The 18,813-nt window shown below is 34.2% G+C and overlaps 2 protein-coding genes across 2 annotated transcripts; both read left to right on the top strand.

Annotated features, from left to right (window-relative positions):
- Positions 1–4,673: 4,673 nt before the first annotated feature.
- LOC123663446 (fatty acid-binding protein 2-like) lies at positions 4,674–7,948 on the top strand. The gene is made up of 4 exons (XM_045598129.1): positions 4,674–4,957; positions 6,777–6,940; positions 7,484–7,594; positions 7,837–7,948. The coding sequence occupies exons 1-4, from the start codon at positions 4,888–4,890 to the stop codon at positions 7,891–7,893; spliced, it is 402 nt and encodes a 133-aa protein (XP_045454085.1). The 5' UTR covers positions 4,674–4,887; the 3' UTR covers positions 7,894–7,948.
- A 3,524-nt stretch (positions 7,949–11,472) lies between these two features.
- LOC123663673 (fatty acid-binding protein 2-like) lies at positions 11,473–18,813 on the top strand. Its single transcript, XM_045598340.1, has 4 exons — positions 11,473–11,542; positions 14,251–14,414; positions 17,608–17,718; positions 18,690–18,813. Exons 1-4 carry the CDS (start codon positions 11,473–11,475, stop codon positions 18,744–18,746), a joined length of 402 nt encoding a protein of 133 aa, XP_045454296.1. The 3' UTR covers positions 18,747–18,813.

The following is an 18,813-nucleotide window of genomic DNA, read 5'->3' as shown; positions in this document are numbered from 1 at the left end:
AACCTAGTATGAAAATAAAATATTAAAAAACAAAAAAACACGAGACAAGAATACCATTTAAGCACCACTAAGTCCACGACATAAAACTATGGCGTTTTAAGTAACTTTTTAAGTTATAGGTAGATTGCACAAAAATTTGGAATCATATGCCTAACCAGTTTAAAGTCAATAATGACATATAATGTACTGTGTGGCTATGGTACTAAAGAATATAGCCACCCCCTCTCTTCCCGTGGGTGTCGTAAGAGGCGACTAAGGGATAACACAGTTCCGCTACCATCTTGGAACTTAAAAAGCCGACCGGTGGCGGGATAACCATCCGACTGCTGGCTTTGAAATACACAGGCCGAAGACGGGCAGCAGCGTCTTCGGTGCGACAAAGCCAACCCTGCGGTCACCAACCCGCCTGCCCAGCGTGGTGACTATGGGCAAAACACATGAGTTCACGTTATTTTTGGCGTAAACTTGTGGGAGCCTATGTCTAGCAGTGGACTGTATAGGCTGTAATAATGATGAATGACATATTTCTTTTACATGTCATTCATCATTATTACAGCCTATACAGTCCACTGCTAGATACACTGTATTATAAGAAAATTGAAAATACACATGATACATCTACAAATAAATAATTAAAATCACCATAACTCCGCCTTTTGACATGTATTTCGATCGCCTTGTCGTTATAAATTAAAGCTGTTTATTGTATAATAAAAAATTGCCACATTTTTAAATTGAATACTAATTGAGAGAGAGAGAGAGAGAGAAAATAGAGTGAGTGAAAGAAATTTATTTATTTATCACTGAGTGTACACAAATTTATAATATGTATATATATATTAATTGCGTTAGAATTTCGTAGTTGTCCAACTAAATAAAAAAAGCGATAAGAATGATTCATAATCTAAAGAATCATGATTTCTAAGAATTATTTTCGGTCGACTAAAAATAAATTATATTATTAAACTAAAAAGTTTTCCTTAGGTCGACTTAGTTCTACATAAAATCAACTTTTCTTAATTTAGTTTTAAGCATTTTGTGCTGATTGGCTTAATTTATCAAAATTTTCATTATTTGTCACGTTACTCTAGAAGTACTAGATCGTTCAATAAGTCCCGAGACTAACCTGGAAATGGCGCATATATTAAAAACTCTTTTGATTTTTAAAAAGTACTGGCTATCAATACAACAATATGTGTCAAATTTTTAAAAATGGAACAATAAAATTATTGATTTTGAAACATTTAAGTGACGCTACGGTTGTAATTTCGATACAATGGAAAAAAACGAGTTTCGCGTGTTGATAAAACATTGTTTTTTAATGGGAAAAAATACCGTTGAAGCACAGCAATGGCTTATAAAATGTTATGCAGGATCAGCTCCCTCTAAAGCAACCATTTGTCGGTGGTATGCCGACTTCAAACGCGGTCGCATGGACACCAATGATGGGGAACGCTCAGGTCGTCCAAATGAAGCAGTGACTCAGGAAAATATTTACCAAGTCCTCAAAATCGTATTGGAAGATCGGAAGGTAAAAGTGCGAGAGATAGCCGAGATAGTGAAGATTTCAGCTGGTAGTGTTTTCACTATTTTACATAAAAATTTGGCCATGAAAAAGCTTTTTTATAGATAGATAGATAGATACTCTTTATTGTACACAACAACAATCAACACAATAACATATCACAAATAAAAATAAAATAAAAATAAAACAGTGTACAAAGGCGGTCTTATCGCTAGAGTAGCGATCTCTTCCAGACAACCTTTATTCCAGGCATATAGGACACAGCGTAGTGAAAAAGCGGTAGGGGAAGTGTATACAGAGAAGTGACAATTAGTGTCACCTAGAACAATATCAAACTATCGAGTATAAATACACATACATATACAGCACAATACATACATACATACATAGATACATACATACAAACATATATATATATATATATATATATATATATATATATATACAGACATACATACACATATATATACATACGCATAAAAATACTATACCTACATATAAACGAAATACATATAATATGAATAATAGCATAGAATACAAAATACAAGTGAAGCGATACTCCTACAATATGTTATGCAGAGATAAAAACAATTATGACGTACTAAGTGACAAATAGTGCGCCTTGAGGTATTTTTTAAAGCAAGACAGGGGTTGGGCTTGTTTTATAGGAAGAGGTAGAGCGTTCCAAAGTTGAACAGCTTTAACTGAAAAAGAATTGGAGTAAAAAGAAGTAGTGTGAGCTGGGGTTTCGAGCATCAAAGTAGACTCAGATCTAAGGGTGCGTTCCTGTGTATTACAAAGATACTTGAAACGCTCCTTAAGGTACAGAGGTGTATCAGAATGAAAAAGTATACAATATAGTAGCGAGAGTATGTGAGTATTCCTGCGAAAGCGAATCGGAAGCCACTTGAGACAACTGCGAAATTCGGAAACGTGGTCATATTTGCGAAGACCAAATATGAACCGTATGCAAAGATTTTGAAGGCGCTCAAGCTTATTTAATTGCTCCTCTTTAAGATCAGGATAGCAAGTGTCAGCATAGTCAAGAATTGGTAGAAGGAGTGACTGTGCTAATGTAATTTTGGTAGGCAAAGGGAGGAAATATTGCAGTCGTCGTAGTGATCCGATAGCTGCAAATAGTTTACGGCTCATCTCACTCAGCTGAGGTGCCCAAGAAAGATGTCTATCGAAGATAATACCGAGGTTTTTTACTGTGTCGCTGTAACTGATTACGGCGTTGTTATAAACGACTGGTGGTATAAGTGACCAATCTATTCGACACACAAGCTTAGGACTACCGATAATAATGACTTGACATTTTGAGGGATTTATGTTTAATCCGTAGGAGTTACTCCATCTATATATGTTCTTCAAGTCATTATTTAAATTGCTTATTGACGTAGGTAAATCTGTCAACTTAGCGTGAGAATAAATTTGAAGATCATCGGCATACAAGTGGTAGAGAGAAGATATGCGGAGAGTTATTGAATTTATGAAGATCGAAAATAAGAGCGGAGACAACACGCCACCTTGCGGAACGCCAGCATTAACGTTGGACCAGTCTGAATATGAATCCTGGACACGAACGCGCTGCCGACGACCAAACAAGTAACTATGAAACCAATCAATTGCTGATGGAGATATGCTTTTTTCTAAGTGGGTGCCGCGTTTGCTTACAACTAATCAAAAGGAACAATGTATCAATGATTCAGAGCGATGTTTGGCGCTGATGAATCATAATAAAAAGGGTTTTTTACGTCGGTATGTAACAATGGATGAAGCCTGGATATACCATTTCACTCCGGAATCCAATCGGCATGCTTTTTTCTAAGTGGGTGCCGCGTTTGCTTACAACTAATCAAAAGGAACAATGTATCAATGATTCAGAGCGATGTTTGGCGCTGATGAATCATAATAAAAAGGGTTTTTTACGTCGGTATGTAACAATGGATGAAGCCTGGATATACCATTTCACTCCGGAATCCAATCGGCAGGCAGCGGAGTGGAGAGCGGCTGGTGAAAGCCGCCCGAAGCGTCCAAAGACTCAGAAATCGGCCGGTAAGGTTATGGCGTCTATATTTTGGGATGCGCATGGAATACTTTTCATCCACTACCTTGATAAGGGGCAAAATATAAATAGTGACTATTACATGTGCTTATTGGAGCGATTGAAGTACGAAATTGCGGATAAACGGCCTCACATGAACAAAAAGAAAGTGGTGTTTCGCCAGGACAACGCGCCTTGTCACAAGTCCGTGAGAACGATGGCCAAAATTAACGAATCGGGCTTCGAATTGCTTCCTCATCTCCCTTATTCGCCAGACTTGGCCCCCAGCGATTACTGGCTGTTTGCAGACCTCAAAAAAATGCTTCAGGGTAAGAAATTTGACTCAAATAGTGAAGTTATCGCAGCAACGGAGGCTTATTTTGAAGCCAAAGACAAATCGTTCTACACACATGGGATAGAAAAGTTAGAAAAGCGTTGGAGGGACTGTATCGCTCTTGGAGGAGACTATGTTGATGAATAAAAATTAATTTTATAAAAAAGACCTTTTTTTAGTACTTAGTCTCGGGACTTATTGAACCACGTGTTATACTTATAGAAAACTTAAAAGTGTTGGTGTCGAAATTTGTTCAATATTATATTTTTAAAATATAATGTAAAGTAAACTAAAACAAAAATAAATAGTCATGTAAATTTATTTCGAGATTATTAGAGATATCTCAACAAAAAAAAAATCAAATTAAAATGGAACCACACGACATGAGCAACTTTCGATTGAAAAATCATCAAAATGGGTACACCCGGTAAAAAGTTATGAGGTATAATACAACGTAGATCGATGAAAAATTATCACGTAAATACGCGTGATTAACGATATAACATAAGATATAACTCGAAATTACATGACAGCTACCACCTTTCGATTAAAAAATATAATCATAGAAATCTGTTCACCCAGTAAACATTTCTGAGGTAAGAAACATATATAAAAAAAAAAAACGATGGAATTTAGAATCCTCTTTTGAAGTGCGTTAACAAAGAAGGACTTAGTTCGACCTAAATGAGAACGTTATTTTTTATTAAAAAATTTAATTAAGAATATTTTAAAGATAGGATTCTAGATATTGAGTAAATATATTTCTCGAAGTAATTATTATAAAAATTAATGTTAATAATATAAAATTACCTGTCGCTAAGCATGTTAAAAGTGAATCGTAAAAGTAAATCGATCTGATAAGACGGTCAAACACTACACGTACGTTATCTTTAAATCACAAAGTTATAAAAGGCGCGATTAAGCAGTTTTTTGTTATTTTCATATCAAAACTTGCTGGAAGAAATCCTCAAACAAACCAAAATGGCTTACTTAGGAAAATCGTACAAGTTTGTGAAAAGCGAGAACATGGACAAACTCTTGGCTCACTTCGGTAAGTCGTTTTTTTATTATTGCTTTCAACGGACATTGGACCATTATTGGAACAACCACTTATAGTTATCATATTTAAGTAATATAAAGTATCATGTGTTTATATTTAACCAAAGGCATTTTTTAAAGGACTTTAAGACTTTTATATTCTAATTTTTAGCACTGCTAAAACAATTGTTAAGGAAGAAACACGTGGTCACACAATTTTAAATTAATAATAATAATAATAATACTCTTTATTGTACACCATTCAAAGAAACAACAAAAAAAAAAAAACATAAAATGAAAGATGTACAAAGGCGGTCTTATCGCTTATAATTAAATGTTTATTTGTCAGTCCATGAATTAATGATAATAATAATAATAATAATTAATTCTTTTTTGTGCACCAGGCGAGTTTGTCGTATAAAATTATTTATTCCAGGGAACCTTTAGATCGAAACTGAAAAATAAAAATTTAGTACGTGTGTTGAAATAAAATTGACATCCATAGCTAACAATAATCGTATAATTTTGTAGATATCGGAAATAGATATAAATATGATAGTGATATATAGATAGTGATAAAATGCACTCGGCATGAATTAAATTACCGAAAATGTATTTTAATAAGTAATCGTCGAATCATATATTCGATGGAATTTTTTTTATATTTTTTCGTATCAGGTTGACCATTTTTTAAAGTAAAACTTTATTTTATATTATTTTCTTTTATTTTACGTTTTTGCACTCCGCTTCAAATGTTTAGATCAGGGTTTCCCAAGCTTATTTTGTCTACTGCCCACTAAGGGAATAAATTATTTTATAGTGCCCCCTTTGAGCAATCTTTTAATGAATATTAGTTGATGTTCACAAGTTGTAGTCGAGAGTCCTTATAGATTAAACGACAAATCCCAAGCCTCTACACAACGCCACCATTTTTTTCTAGGTGTCTTACCGCCCCTTTAGTAGGTACTAGGTACTGCAGCGCCCACAAGGGGGCGTTATCGCCCATTTTGGGACACACTGATTTAGATGAACAATGCCTTAAATTTATTTGGGTCCATTGATACCGAATTTTCATTTTAAGTGTTTAATTAAAAAATATGTACACAGTTACGTTTGCGTAATCTTTTTCATTTTTTTATACATGTAGCTGAATTCAATTGGATTACAAACGATTAGCAAAATTATCTTTGGTTAAAAACCGCTATACTCGTATTTGTCGATATTATATTACTACAAATATCAATTAGGGTTCGTATGCTTAAATAATTATGTAATGTATGGTACAGAAGTTTGTTATTTTAAAAGGCACATAGGTACATGAGTTAAAGTTTTTTTTACAATTTTATTACTTTGCAGAATTTACTAATCTTTAACATGAAAAAAAGGTCCATTTTGAAACGACCGATACTTATATGCTTAAAATAACTGGATTTCATAATAACATTTCTTCTACCCTTCTATTTCACCTGCTTTAGAATGTTTATTTATCTCCTAAAGTATTAATAATTTTTTTTTCATATTCAATTTTACGTTTAATCTTTTTAAGTTGAAAGTTAATATACTTTCATACATTTTTTTCTTACTTTAAACTCTTTTACAATGTCATATAACAAAGTGCACAACCAACAATAAAAGTTTTAATTGTTTTTTTAAAACAGCTCAAGTGGTCAAATTTTAAAAATCATTAGTTTAGGCTCAGTGGCAATGGATAAGTTAATGTATCACGACATGTTCTTTCATAGTAAGATATTTATCGTTAAATGAAAATCAAGGGACTTATTGTTGAATAATCTACGTTTTATAATTGCTTGGTAAAATTGTTTATTTTATAGGTATACCAGCAGAAAAAATTCAAGATTTGATTAAAACCAAGCCAACACAGAAACTCGAGAAGAGTGGTGATGGCTACGTACTGACAACCATCGACGATAAGACTACGGAGCTTAAATTCAAGGAGGGAGTTGAATTCGACGAGAAAGTTACAGAGGAGTTCGTTGTATGTACTCGCATTCAAATATATTTTTTTCGTTTACTGGTTCACTATTATCCGTTTCTAACCCTTTTCAATGGATGTCTAACTAGTTTTAGAATGGTTGTAACTTTGTAAGTTTTTAAAAAATAATCATAAGTAACTGACCCGACAGACTTTATTCTGTCCTGCGAACTGTCAAACACTTCAAGTTTCTTCATTATGATTATGATTAAATAATTGTAACGTTTTCTAAAATTATCTTTTCGTAAGAATATTCTCGTGTTAGAAAATTAAAAAAAAAAAACAGATTCGTTCTCGAATGTATGTCGTAAGCGTAACGTTGGATCAACTCATCGCAATTCACAACGAAATAATGTCGAGAAACTAATTCACGGATTAACTGGCAATTATTTATGTTGGTCATACTTTTATAGCAAAACTTATATATACCCATATTTGATAAATATAAATTTCGCGTCAATTTTATTTAATTGTTACCTATCTATGTAGAACTGTACATAATCATTCTTTTCTTTATTACTAATACATAAATGTCCTATTTTCCAGGCCAAGACGTCGTTCAGTGTCTCTGGTGACGTTGTTACACAAACCCAAAAATTCGCAGATGGTCGCGTTGTCACTATCAAGAGGAAATACAATGGCGATGAACTTGTTGTTGTAAGTAAAACGTGCTATTTTTCATTTTGTAATAGATTTTTATACCTTCGACTTTGATTCTGTTACTTTCGAATAGTGATACCTACTTAAAGTGCTCGTGCATTCTCTATGCATAAAAGTGTATGGTCAAACATTATTATCGATCTATACTACATGCTGTATAATATGCAACTTCATATATTCTAATTATAAACAACGAGCCTAAGTATTTTGTTATTAATAAAACAATTTGTATTTTACAGGAAATAACAGCCAGTACTTGGGACGGCGTCGCCCACAGATACTACACTGCGGCTTAATTTTAATATTGTTGTATTTAATTTTTTAATATTTATTTAAATGAAATATTCGTAACTTGACTTTATTAATTTACCCCCCCCCCCCCCGGGCAACTATTATCGCGTAAACCCCGTGGTTACGGAGATATCGCGGTTAAAGTTTTGAGGTTAAATTTTTAAATCAGAAAAAATTAACCTACCACCTTTGAGGTTAGAATAACGCTTGGCTCCCGCGCTGTGGGAAGTGCAGCCACAGCGGGCGAGGGCTGCCCTCCCTTCGCGTCTCCGGCTTTAAAAAAAAAACACTCTAGGGTAGGGCAGACCAAGACCACGTGGACAGTGGGGTGCTCCGATTCGGTTTTGGGTATTTTTCGAATTTCTATACCTATATTCTAGCACGCAATGTTACTAATTTTATTAGAATATCATGTCTGACGCGTTATTTTGTTTAAAAGTGTCTATTTATCAGTCGTTAAAGGTCAATTCGAATCGTATGTTGATCTTGCAGTAGAGATCGTTTTTACGTAAATTTGTTCGAAAAAAACGCGTGATAGTCGCAGAACGGAGTACGAGTGCACTTCCCGCAGCACTGGAGTTAAGGTAGAGTCAGAAATAACAAAAATTTAGCCTCCCATAAATTCGAGGCCGGTTATGTACATTATAGCCCCTTGCTCACCACTGGAACGCAACAATATTTGAGAACAGTATTATTTGGTTGTAATCTTATGTGTAAGGTTGAGGCGACTCCTACGTCGGATTGCTCAGGATACCTTAAGCTTATTGTAGGGATTTTGGAACAGACAAAAACGCTTCTTAAAATTCAATACAATCAAAAAACCTGCTAATGTCGTAATTCGTGAATGTAGTCTTTGGTTCCATATTATCTTCGAAACTCGACCTATTTTAGGAGCTTGATAAATAAAACAGAGAGTACCCACACAGCATTTATTGATAGACTGACATTGACACATTAACAGTGTGACCAGATTTCATTTAACGAATCTACTGCCTGTGGAGTTTGAAAACTACTAAATTCTACCAAAAGAGAACAAGAAAATACATATTAATATATAGAATACTAGCCGACCCAGCCACGCGTTGATGTGGCTGAGTAATTATAACAGATTGAATCAATTTTTTACTAATTCTTTTGATACAATCAAATTGTTTCGTTATATGATTGGTCAAATATATTATAAGCATGAAAATAGTTATTATTCAGTCTTAAAGTTATAAAAATTAAAAAAAATCTAAAATAAAAGTAGCCACTAGTAGTCACTCCATCAGCTATCTGCCAGTGATTGTCTAGTCAAAATCGGTCCAGCCGTTTCAGAGATTAGACGAAACATACAGACAGACAAAAATTGTAAAAAATGTTATTTTGGTATATGTACCGTATATACATCCATATGCATTTAGTAAAAAGTAGTTATTTTAATATTACAAACAGACACCAATTTTATTTATTTGTATAGATGATATCTATACATATAATAAAATGGTAGGAAAGTCACAACTGTACATTAAATATTTTTTTAAAAGAATATTTAGGGTGTGATCTACAATCGATACCGAAGCCAAAAATATAGTTTTTAGAATTTTTGTCTGTTTGTCTGTTTGTGTGTATGTATGTCCGGGATAAACTCAAAAAGTACTGCATGGATTTACTTCAAATTTGGCACGAATATTATTAAGAAGTCGGGTCAACATATAGGCTACATAATATCACGCTATCACCTACGGGGAACGAGTAGTGAACCTTTATTTCTTCAACGCATTCTGTAACAACGTGTAATCTAACGACGCATATTTGAATGTCGTTGTTATTATGTTAATAACCATGCTATAAGCTAAATTCACAGTATAAATAAAGACATTCTATAGTATATTTAGTATCAGCATGGCACCCATGCGAAGCCGGGGCAGGTCGCTATTATTTGATATATTTAGTCAGTCAATGTCATTGTCACCTTTTAGGTGTGTAGATAACTGGTTTTATCAATGATTACATATTATCCGTCGTAAGACGCCTGTGAAATTTATTTCATAATGCCAATTTATGGCCGATCTTGAATACAATCAATTAACCTAAACTTTTTTTACAGTATTATGAAATCATATGTAGGCAAAGTACTTAAAGACAGAGTAAGTAAAAGTACTTTACATGCCCTGCCTACTTAACTGTGTGTGTATTCAAATGGCGAATAAAATAAATACGTACCTACCTACGTATATATGTGCGCATCCATTTTGGATAAATTGTTTTTTCTCAATCAGAAGTAACAAAGTCTCTGGCTCAAATACCTCAATTTTACTTCTTGATTGTTTTCACTTTACAAAAAAACTGACTTTGAACAAAGGAAGCACCTCTCTGCCAGCAGCATACCTACCCATCGAATGTTCTAGCAGTTGTTTCAAAGCACCGTCAAGTAAATAAAAATTAATTTGAAACTCCATTTCAGGAAACCAACATGCCTAAAGACCGCACAATAAAATTAAATAAATACTACGATCTAACAAACGAACTTAACAAAAATGGTTATGTGATTAATTTATACGCGGTAGAAGTAGGAGCTAGGGGTATACCAGCAGAATCTCTCTATAATCTTCTGAAAGACCTTGGCCTGTCGAGAACTGCAGTAAGTTCTATTTCAGAACGAGTGTCTAAGACTGCACTAACAGGTTCCTACCAAAATTGGCTAGGCAGGACGGGAAACTGGAGCAGTGAAGGTAAGCGTTGATGCGTATCTCAAAGCGGGCCTCCTTAAACCTACACCTAGGTCGCAAGTCCTGGGAACTGCTCTGAGTTTCTCCTTCTACCACATGATCGAGCCAGCACCCGCACGGTGAATCCATGGAATGCTAAGAAGTTTGTCTCTCTACGTTGGTAAAATTAATGAGGCAATCTAGGATGGAACACGTTGGCTTCGCAGCCCCATTAAATTAATTTTTGACGGTTTTAAAGTTAATGATAATTATACTAGAACTTCTAAAAACTATTACTTTTGATTCTACGGCGTACGAGGACGCCGAAATATCGGGAGTTTCAAAATAATAATCGCGGTATGTTCCGAAGAATCAGAAGTGTTCAATGACCGTAAAAGTTTAAAAACTTATACGGTATATAATTATTATTGAGGTAAAACTTCTTTAGGCACGCTTGATTTGGGGAGTAAGCCGGTGAATGTGTGACGAGAGTGTTACGAAAATTTTGATCAAGCCAGGCGAACGGAAGTTGAAATAAAGATATGAGTTAGTGAAGATAGAAAGAAAGAGAGTTACGTTTTGTATATTACTGTAGAAGCTAAAGAAGTTTTACTTCTTTCGTGTGGTCTAAGGCACACTCGTTTTTTATATGATACAGTCAGCCCATGCGGAGTTGGGGTATTTATGTGGTATTTTTAAGTTATAAGAATTATATAGTATCAATAAAGTGTGTTTAATCGGTAATATAATATTTAAACTTCGGAAAATATATTAAAAAGATAACATGTACATGTTATCATTGCATTATCTCCTGTGTTAATAAAAAGCGCAATTTTGCAGATATGTATTATAGTTGTATCGGAACTTGCTTGCAAAACTTCTTAACCAAACAAAATGGCTTACCTCGGAAAAACTTACAAATTCGTGAAGAATGAAAACTTCGATAAAATCTTAGCTCACTTCGGTAAGTCCATTTAAATCTAAGTATACCATTGGCATTGCAATATCAAGAGGCTTTTGTTGTTCGTACTACAAAGCCTGTTAATTGAAAGTAGGTATTGAGACATATATTAGTGAACAAAAACAATTTTTAGTCGGTTTCCTCATTTACTGACTGTCGCCAGGGAATTAGAGTACAATAAATTTAAAGCTACTAGGGGGGCAAAAAAGTCAGTGGGTAATTTTAAAAACTTGTCATTCTTTTTGGAGTAATCGCTCAACATCAGGCGAGTCGTACGCTTGTTTACCGACTTAGTTGTATAAAAAATGAAACTATATAACGCTAGGATCAAGTAGCATACTTCATCCTAGATATAACGTGATATGCGGAGTGAAAACGTGTGACGTAACTGCTGCTTTTGTGACACTGACACTTTTGACGTTGAGATTTAAGCTTTACAACGTTTTTAGCTGTTTATGTAAGATATCGGTATAAAGGTATATAATACTAGCATTTACTTTACCAATACGAACAGAAAATGTCAGTTTGTTTTGATTTTAGGTTTTTTTTTTTTTAAATTAATTACAATTTCATTCAGTGACTGTTCTTAGGAGTACCTAAACTCCAGGCGCGTGTCGAAGCTGACAAGCGTACCTTTTTCCGCAATTCCGCTTACGACAGCAACTGAAATAAATTTGTTTATAATTGGCTATTTTTAAAATAGGGAGAAACTTAAAATTGTGTTAAAGGAATTTGCAGAAGAATCGATTTAAAAGGAATTAAATAGTTTTCAATACTGAGCTGAAAATTTTAGTTCAAAATTCTACAAATTTGGAACTCTTTTATACATTACCTCCTAAGTCTATGTCTAGTCTACGAAGTCTATGGTCCACCGTCCACTTGATAGTCAGCGGGTTTTTTTACGCGGGGAAAATCCATCATGGATCCGGCGCGACGGCGCCAGAGGGTTATGTCAGACTCCTACTGACTAAAAAAACTACCACGTGCGAGCAGTCGTCCGACTGGGTGGGGCAAGATGGGGTCGCGTTAGCATTCGCCACCTCGCCCCGGCGGTAGGCCCGGACGAAACCTCCGGGCCCAAAACACCAAAGCGGTGGGGTGAACTCGCTCAGAACAAGGCCACCCCTCAAACATGTGCGGTCGTGTCGTCCGGCCGCTAGTCAGCGGTACCACGGGCCTATGGACGCCTGAAATATCAAAAGCATTGCAAGCGCATTTCTGACCCATTCAAAATTCAAATCTAAGGCTAAAATTCTTTTTAACTTGCAAAATATTCTATATATCTATTATAGTTTCTTAGCTCTTCAACCTCTCTTACGTGGTTACTAACAGAAATAATTTAAACAAATTTAAACACCACTGCTTATCACTTTCAAAACATAATCACTTAAAAATTATTGATATGTGATGTTCATATTTAATGATTTGATAAATAAATTTATGAGTGCAATTTAATCTATAAATTTTATTTGTAACGCTGTACCACAATCAGATATGAAACGGTTACACAATATTTGCTTTTTATATACGTTTAGCAAGAGATCAAATAGTTTTTTTTTTAATTATATGATCTTGTTCAAAAAATACTTTCTATCCAATCAAGCTTAAAAAGATTTTTAAATCTTTAGTGAATTATCATTCACAAAATTATAACATACAACATTACAATAAGATAAATGTTATAATTGTGTTTGCAGGAAAACGAAGATAAACTGACTTCAATTATATCGACAAGTAATACAAAGTAGGTAGACGAAAAAATAGTCAAGTAAATATACATTATCAAAGATTACTCCAAAAGTTGTATTCAGATCTCGATGAAATTTAAATGTGACCACATGATAAACATCGGCTTTCGATTAAATTAAAAATCATTAAAATCAGTTAAAAGTTATGCGGATTTTCGAGAATTTCTCTTGATTTCTCTGGGTTCCCATCATCAGATCCTGGTTTCCTTATCATGGTACCAAACTAGAGATATCTCCTTTCCATTATTATTGTTTTTTTATGTTATATATGTTTTTATATGTTGTTATATGTTTTTTTAATGTTATATTATATATTCTTTAAGTTATGTAATACCCAAATTCTTAATTTTAATGAAGTAGTAAGTAGTAGTAATATAAAAATAAATAAATAATTGTGATTACACAATATCTATAAATGTAGGTACATACTTAATATAAATTTACAATGTAATAATAAAGTCGCGTTTTTTATCAATTGTGTAAAAAAGATAAAGTTTGTTAGTTGGCATGTAATAAAAAATACTGTTTAACTGTATGTGTGTGACTCTTCTACTATGGATGAGGACTGACCATGTCCAGCCAGAAGACCGCATTCTCTGACCACACCGAGAAATCTTTGCTTTCGGGGTTGTTTTATGCCTCGGTGGACCAAGATCATACCAAAAGTAGGAGATTTCATTTTGGTACGTCTGTTTTTGTTGGCAGTCCAGTTAGGTAGTTTGTACCAGTAGCTGTTTTGTCTGGTCTAACCTCCCTTGCATATTTATCGTCATTTAGCGTAATCAGCGGTGACAGTAAGAGTTCGCGATTATCAAGTTGTGGGATACTCACCAGATCAGTAGATAGTTTCATTTGGGTTCAAAAAAAATCTGAATTAGTATTATAAGTATGATCCGGACTCATTAGAACCATTTCAATATTTAAAGTTAAATGTACTTAATGATATTATGTCTATCTTTACAGGAGTCCCGGCAGACAAAATTGAAGCTTTACTGAAGTTGAAACCAACGCTGAAATTAGAAAAGAGCGGTGACAGCTACGTCCTTACCACCGTCGACTCATCAACCAAAGAACTGAAGTTCAAAGAAGGAGTTGAGTTCGAAGAAAACCTTACAGAAGAACTTGTTGTAAGTTATCCAATACATAATTGTGTTTGCTCGCAAACGAAAAAGAAAAACCGACTTCAATTACATCGAAGAGTAATACAACGTAGATCGACGAAAAAATAATCAAGTAACTACGCGTTATCAAAGATTACTCAAAAAGTAGTTATCAGATCTCGATGAAATTTATATGTGACCACATGATAAACATCAGCTTTCGATCAAATTAAAAATTATTAAAATCGGTATACCCAGTAAAAAGTTATTGCGGATTTTCAAGAAGTTCCCTCGATTTCTCTAGGATCCCATCATCAGATCCTTATCATGGTACCAAACTAGGGATATCGCCTTTCCAACAAAAAAAAAAGAATTATCAAAATCGGTACATCCAGTAGAAATTTATGCGGTATAATACAACGTAGGTCGACGAAAAAAGCGTCAAGTAAAAACGCATTATTAGATATAACTCGAAAAGCAGTTGTTAGATCTCAAATAAATTTAAATGGGACCAATTGACACATACCACCTTTCGATTTAAAAAAAAATGTCGAAATCGGTCCACCCGGTCAAAAGTTCTGATGTAACATACATTAAAAAAAATACAGTCGAATTGAGAACCTCCTCCTTTTTTGGAAGTCGGTTAAAAAATAGGTACAGACTTCGGTTAAAAAATAGGAAAAGACACACTTCTCGGGTTTCCTGCGTTAAGATTCGAGACATGCAAGATACTTTTTACTGGGTAAACCGATTTTAATAATTTTTAATTTAATCGAAAGCTGATGTTTGTCATGTGGTCACATATAAATTTTATTGAGATCTGATAACTACTTTTTGAGTAATCTTTGATAACGCGCAGTTACTTGACTATTTTTTCGTCGATCTATGTTGATACTACGAGTAGTCGTCGATGTAATTGAAGTCGGTTTTTTTTCGTTTGCGAGCAAACACAATTATTACATCAAAAAACATTAGGATTAAACAACAATGTTTTTACTACCAGTAGCATAGATAGATGATGGCATAATAGATTTTATAATTGCATTTAATAATTAGCGAGCAATTTAATTTTATGATTACGCGACTTATCTACATATTAATATCTTTGAACAGACACAGATTCGATTAACATTTGCTCTTCACAGCTATGTCATTATGTCCGGTGCCTGGCTATGTAATTTCGTCCTTATAATTAACGTTATAAAAAATGAAACAAAATTATAAAACAAATAGTTTGGTTTTTTTTCAAAGACCTTGGCTTATCGAGAATTGCAGTAAGTTCTATTTTAGAACGAGTGTCTAAGGGTGTACTAACAGATTCCTACCAAATTTGGCTAGGCAGGGCGGGAAACTCGGGCAGTGAAGGTGAGCGTTGATGCGCATCTCATAGGGGGCCTCCTTAAACCTACACCTAGACGCCTACCTTGAAATAGAGAAAAAATAAAAATAAAAATTTGCATGTATTAGAGTAAAAAAGAACATGGGTTCATAAGCCCGTGGATGTATAAAACTTGTTAAAAAAAAAAAAAAAAAACCTACACCTAGATCGCAAGTCCTGGGACTGCTCTGAATTTTTCCTTCTGCCAAACGATGGACCCGGCACCCGCATGGTGAATCCATGGAATGCTAAGAAGTTTGTCTCTCTTTGAGGATGAGATTGTAAACATTGAAACAAATACTCACATTATAAGTAGAAGAAAATTCTATATATAATAAATCTATACATATAATAAAATGGTAGGAAAGTCAAAACTGTACATTGAAATTTTTTAAAAAGAATACTTGGGGTGTGATCTTCAATCGATACCGAAGCCAAAAATATAGTTTTTAGATTTGTCTGTATGTCTGTATGTATGTCCGGGATAAACTCAAAAAATACTGATGGATTTACTTCAAATTTGGCACGAATGTTATTAAGAAGTCGGGTCAACATATAGGCTACATTTTATTACGCTATCACCTACGGGGAACGAGCAGTGAACGTTTATTTCTTCAACGCATTCTGTAACAACGTGAAATCTAACGACGCATATTTGAATGTTGTTGTTATTATATTAATAGCCATACTTTAAGCTAGCTTTACACTATAAAAATCACGCAATATAAGTAACTTAGGCCGACAAACATAATTAAATGAATATAAGTAGTATCAAGACAATTTTAAAGCAGCTCCATCTTTGAGATTTCAAAAAAATCATCATCAATCCCTTTTTGGATATAAATAATTTAAAGGGGTACGAACCTTTGTGGCATATCTAGCCGCCGCCATCTTGGTTTTTTTTCAAAATTTCCGAGCACAATAAAAGTGGTATATTTGGATAGAAGACACTTATACAAACAAAAACTATTATATAACACGGTATCCTAAAGTGTCACGTTTCCGAGATATTTAGAAGTAAAGATCGCCATATTTTAGTTCCCAGGTATACAGTGTCCCAAAATATTTTCTTTTCTTTTAAAGAGAAATAATATAGCTTATACATCAGAATAACATGTTTTATTTGGACCCGGTAGGTGGCGCTGCGGTAGTAGCGGTACGAATACTATGGATATTTAAATAAAATGCGTATACACATGCGTATTTACTTATTTTGTTTATAACAATCAATATTTTTATATGTAGTTGCAAACATATTAATAGCTAAATATACTTGGGGGCTGTTAATATTTGAAGACAATGGAGTGCTCACACACGCGTAATAACTCGATTTTCAATGATCGCCTTTGGACACAAATGGCGATCTTTACTTCCAAATATCTCGGAAACGTGACACTTTAGGATACCATGTTATATAACATTTTTTCTTTGTATAAGCGTCCTCTATCCAAATATACCACTTTTATCGTGCTCGGAAATTTTGAAAAAAAAATCAAGATGGCGGCGGCTAGATATGCCAGGCTCCATACAAAAATGTTCGAACCCATTTGATCATATTGGTAAGGTTAATAGTTGTTTTTAAAAGTCATAGATAGAGTTGTGCATTTTCTTCTTAAAAATTGTATCGTTAAAGGTATAATCGTAGGGATTTTTGCTGCTGTATAGCGTTCACGCAGACGACGTCGCGGGCAGCAGCTAGTAAATAAATAAATGACGGTGTTAAGCAAAATTTAAAAAAAAAAAACAATAAAATAAAACCACATCTATGTCAAAGCTGTCTTGTAGTATATAGATAGATAAACTTTTAAAAATATATAAAGCCAACAATGTATTATCTTTCAGGCAAAGTCGACATTCACCTTTGCAGGCGACGTTGTTACACAAGTTCAGAAATTTGAAGATGGTCGTACTGTCACTATTAAAAGAACATTTAAAGGCGATGAACTTGTAGCGGTAAGTTGGTTGTCAAAAAGTTTTAAAGATTTTAAAAGTTAGTAATTGGCCCTTTTTTGTACCTGGCTGCATTACCTACTTATTATTGTCCTGCCAATATCCATTACTATTTTACGTTACTTAAATACTACGTTAAAATCGTAAAAAAAGAAGCCAGATGACCGTACTCTTTTCTTCTTACTGATTAAATTTGAAACGCCACCCCCTCTCTTCCCGTGGGTGTCGTAAGAGGTGACTAAGGAATAACAAGGTTCCACAACCACCTTGGAACTTAAGAAGCCGACCGATGGCGGGATATCCATCCAACTGCTGGCTTTGAAATACACAGGCCGAAGACGGGCAGCAGCGTCTTCGGTGCGACAAAGCCAGTGCTGCGGTCACCAACCCGCCTGCCCAGCGTGGTGACTATGGGCAAAACACATGAGTTCACGTTATTTTTGGCGTAAACTTGTGGAGTCCTATGTCTAGCAGTGGACTGTATAGGCTGTAATGATGATGAAATTTGAAACGTTTCTATTAGTGATCGGCTTTTAGAGCAAGTTAATGAAATGACAACTGTAAGATGTTCATAAAACTACCTCACTATCACTAATATGGCGTTGGTATCAGGTGACTGGCGTGGTTTTAAGCTTCTTCAAATCATACAATTGCATGTACATAATTATGATTTATATCATACTATATAATAACGTCTGGTTCTAGTCCATACCACCATAGGAATATAGAAAATAATAAAATGAAACAGGTCTTTTTATATAACGATGCGTAATTCCCTCTACTTTGTTACGAATTTACTGAAGTATCTACCTATGTGTAAATTTACCTACATAAAAGAGCAGGATTCATTACGAAGTTTTTTCCCACCGAGAAGAACTGGATTAATATTTGATTTCACTTTAAAATTTAAGTGTTTATATCAACTCACAAACGTGTATGTATATTTTTGCAGTAAAAATGATTTATATTTACAGGAAATCACAGCAAGTTCTTGGGATGGCATTGCCCGCAGATACTACTCTGCCGCTTAACTTTAATTTCGATCAAGTTTGTTATATAATTCTATTATAACATTTAATAAATTAAAATTTCAGATAA

The sequence above is a fragment of the Melitaea cinxia genome, chromosome 20 (assembly GCF_905220565.1).
Source record: "Melitaea cinxia chromosome 20, ilMelCinx1.1, whole genome shotgun sequence".
NCBI classification, from domain to species: Eukaryota; Metazoa; Arthropoda; class Insecta; order Lepidoptera; family Nymphalidae; genus Melitaea; species Melitaea cinxia.
The sequence above is the reverse complement of the archived record's forward strand: the minus strand, read 5'-3'. Positions and strand labels throughout refer to the sequence as shown.

What these genes read in the sequence shown, in the direction of transcription:
- LOC123663446 (XM_045598129.1), top strand. Translation starts at nt 4,888, where the DNA reads ATGGCTTACTTAGGAAAATCGTACAAGTTTGTGAAAAGCGAGAACATG. An exon ending in CAAACTCTTGGCTCACTTCG is followed by an intron (nt 4,958 to 6,776) that starts GTAAGTCGTTTT and finishes TTTATTTTATAG; the next exon opens with GTATACCAGCAGAAAAAATT. An exon ending in ATGGCGATGAACTTGTTGTT is followed by an intron (nt 7,595 to 7,836) that starts GTAAGTAAAACG and finishes TGTATTTTACAG; the next exon opens with GAAATAACAGCCAGTACTTG.
- LOC123663673 (XM_045598340.1), top strand. Translation starts at nt 11,473, where the DNA reads ATGGCTTACCTCGGAAAAACTTACAAATTCGTGAAGAATGAAAACTTC. An exon ending in ACCTTACAGAAGAACTTGTT is followed by an intron (nt 14,415 to 17,607) that starts GTAAGTTATCCA and finishes ATTATCTTTCAG; the next exon opens with GCAAAGTCGACATTCACCTT. An exon ending in AAGGCGATGAACTTGTAGCG is followed by an intron (nt 17,719 to 18,689) that starts GTAAGTTGGTTG and finishes TTATATTTACAG; the next exon opens with GAAATCACAGCAAGTTCTTG.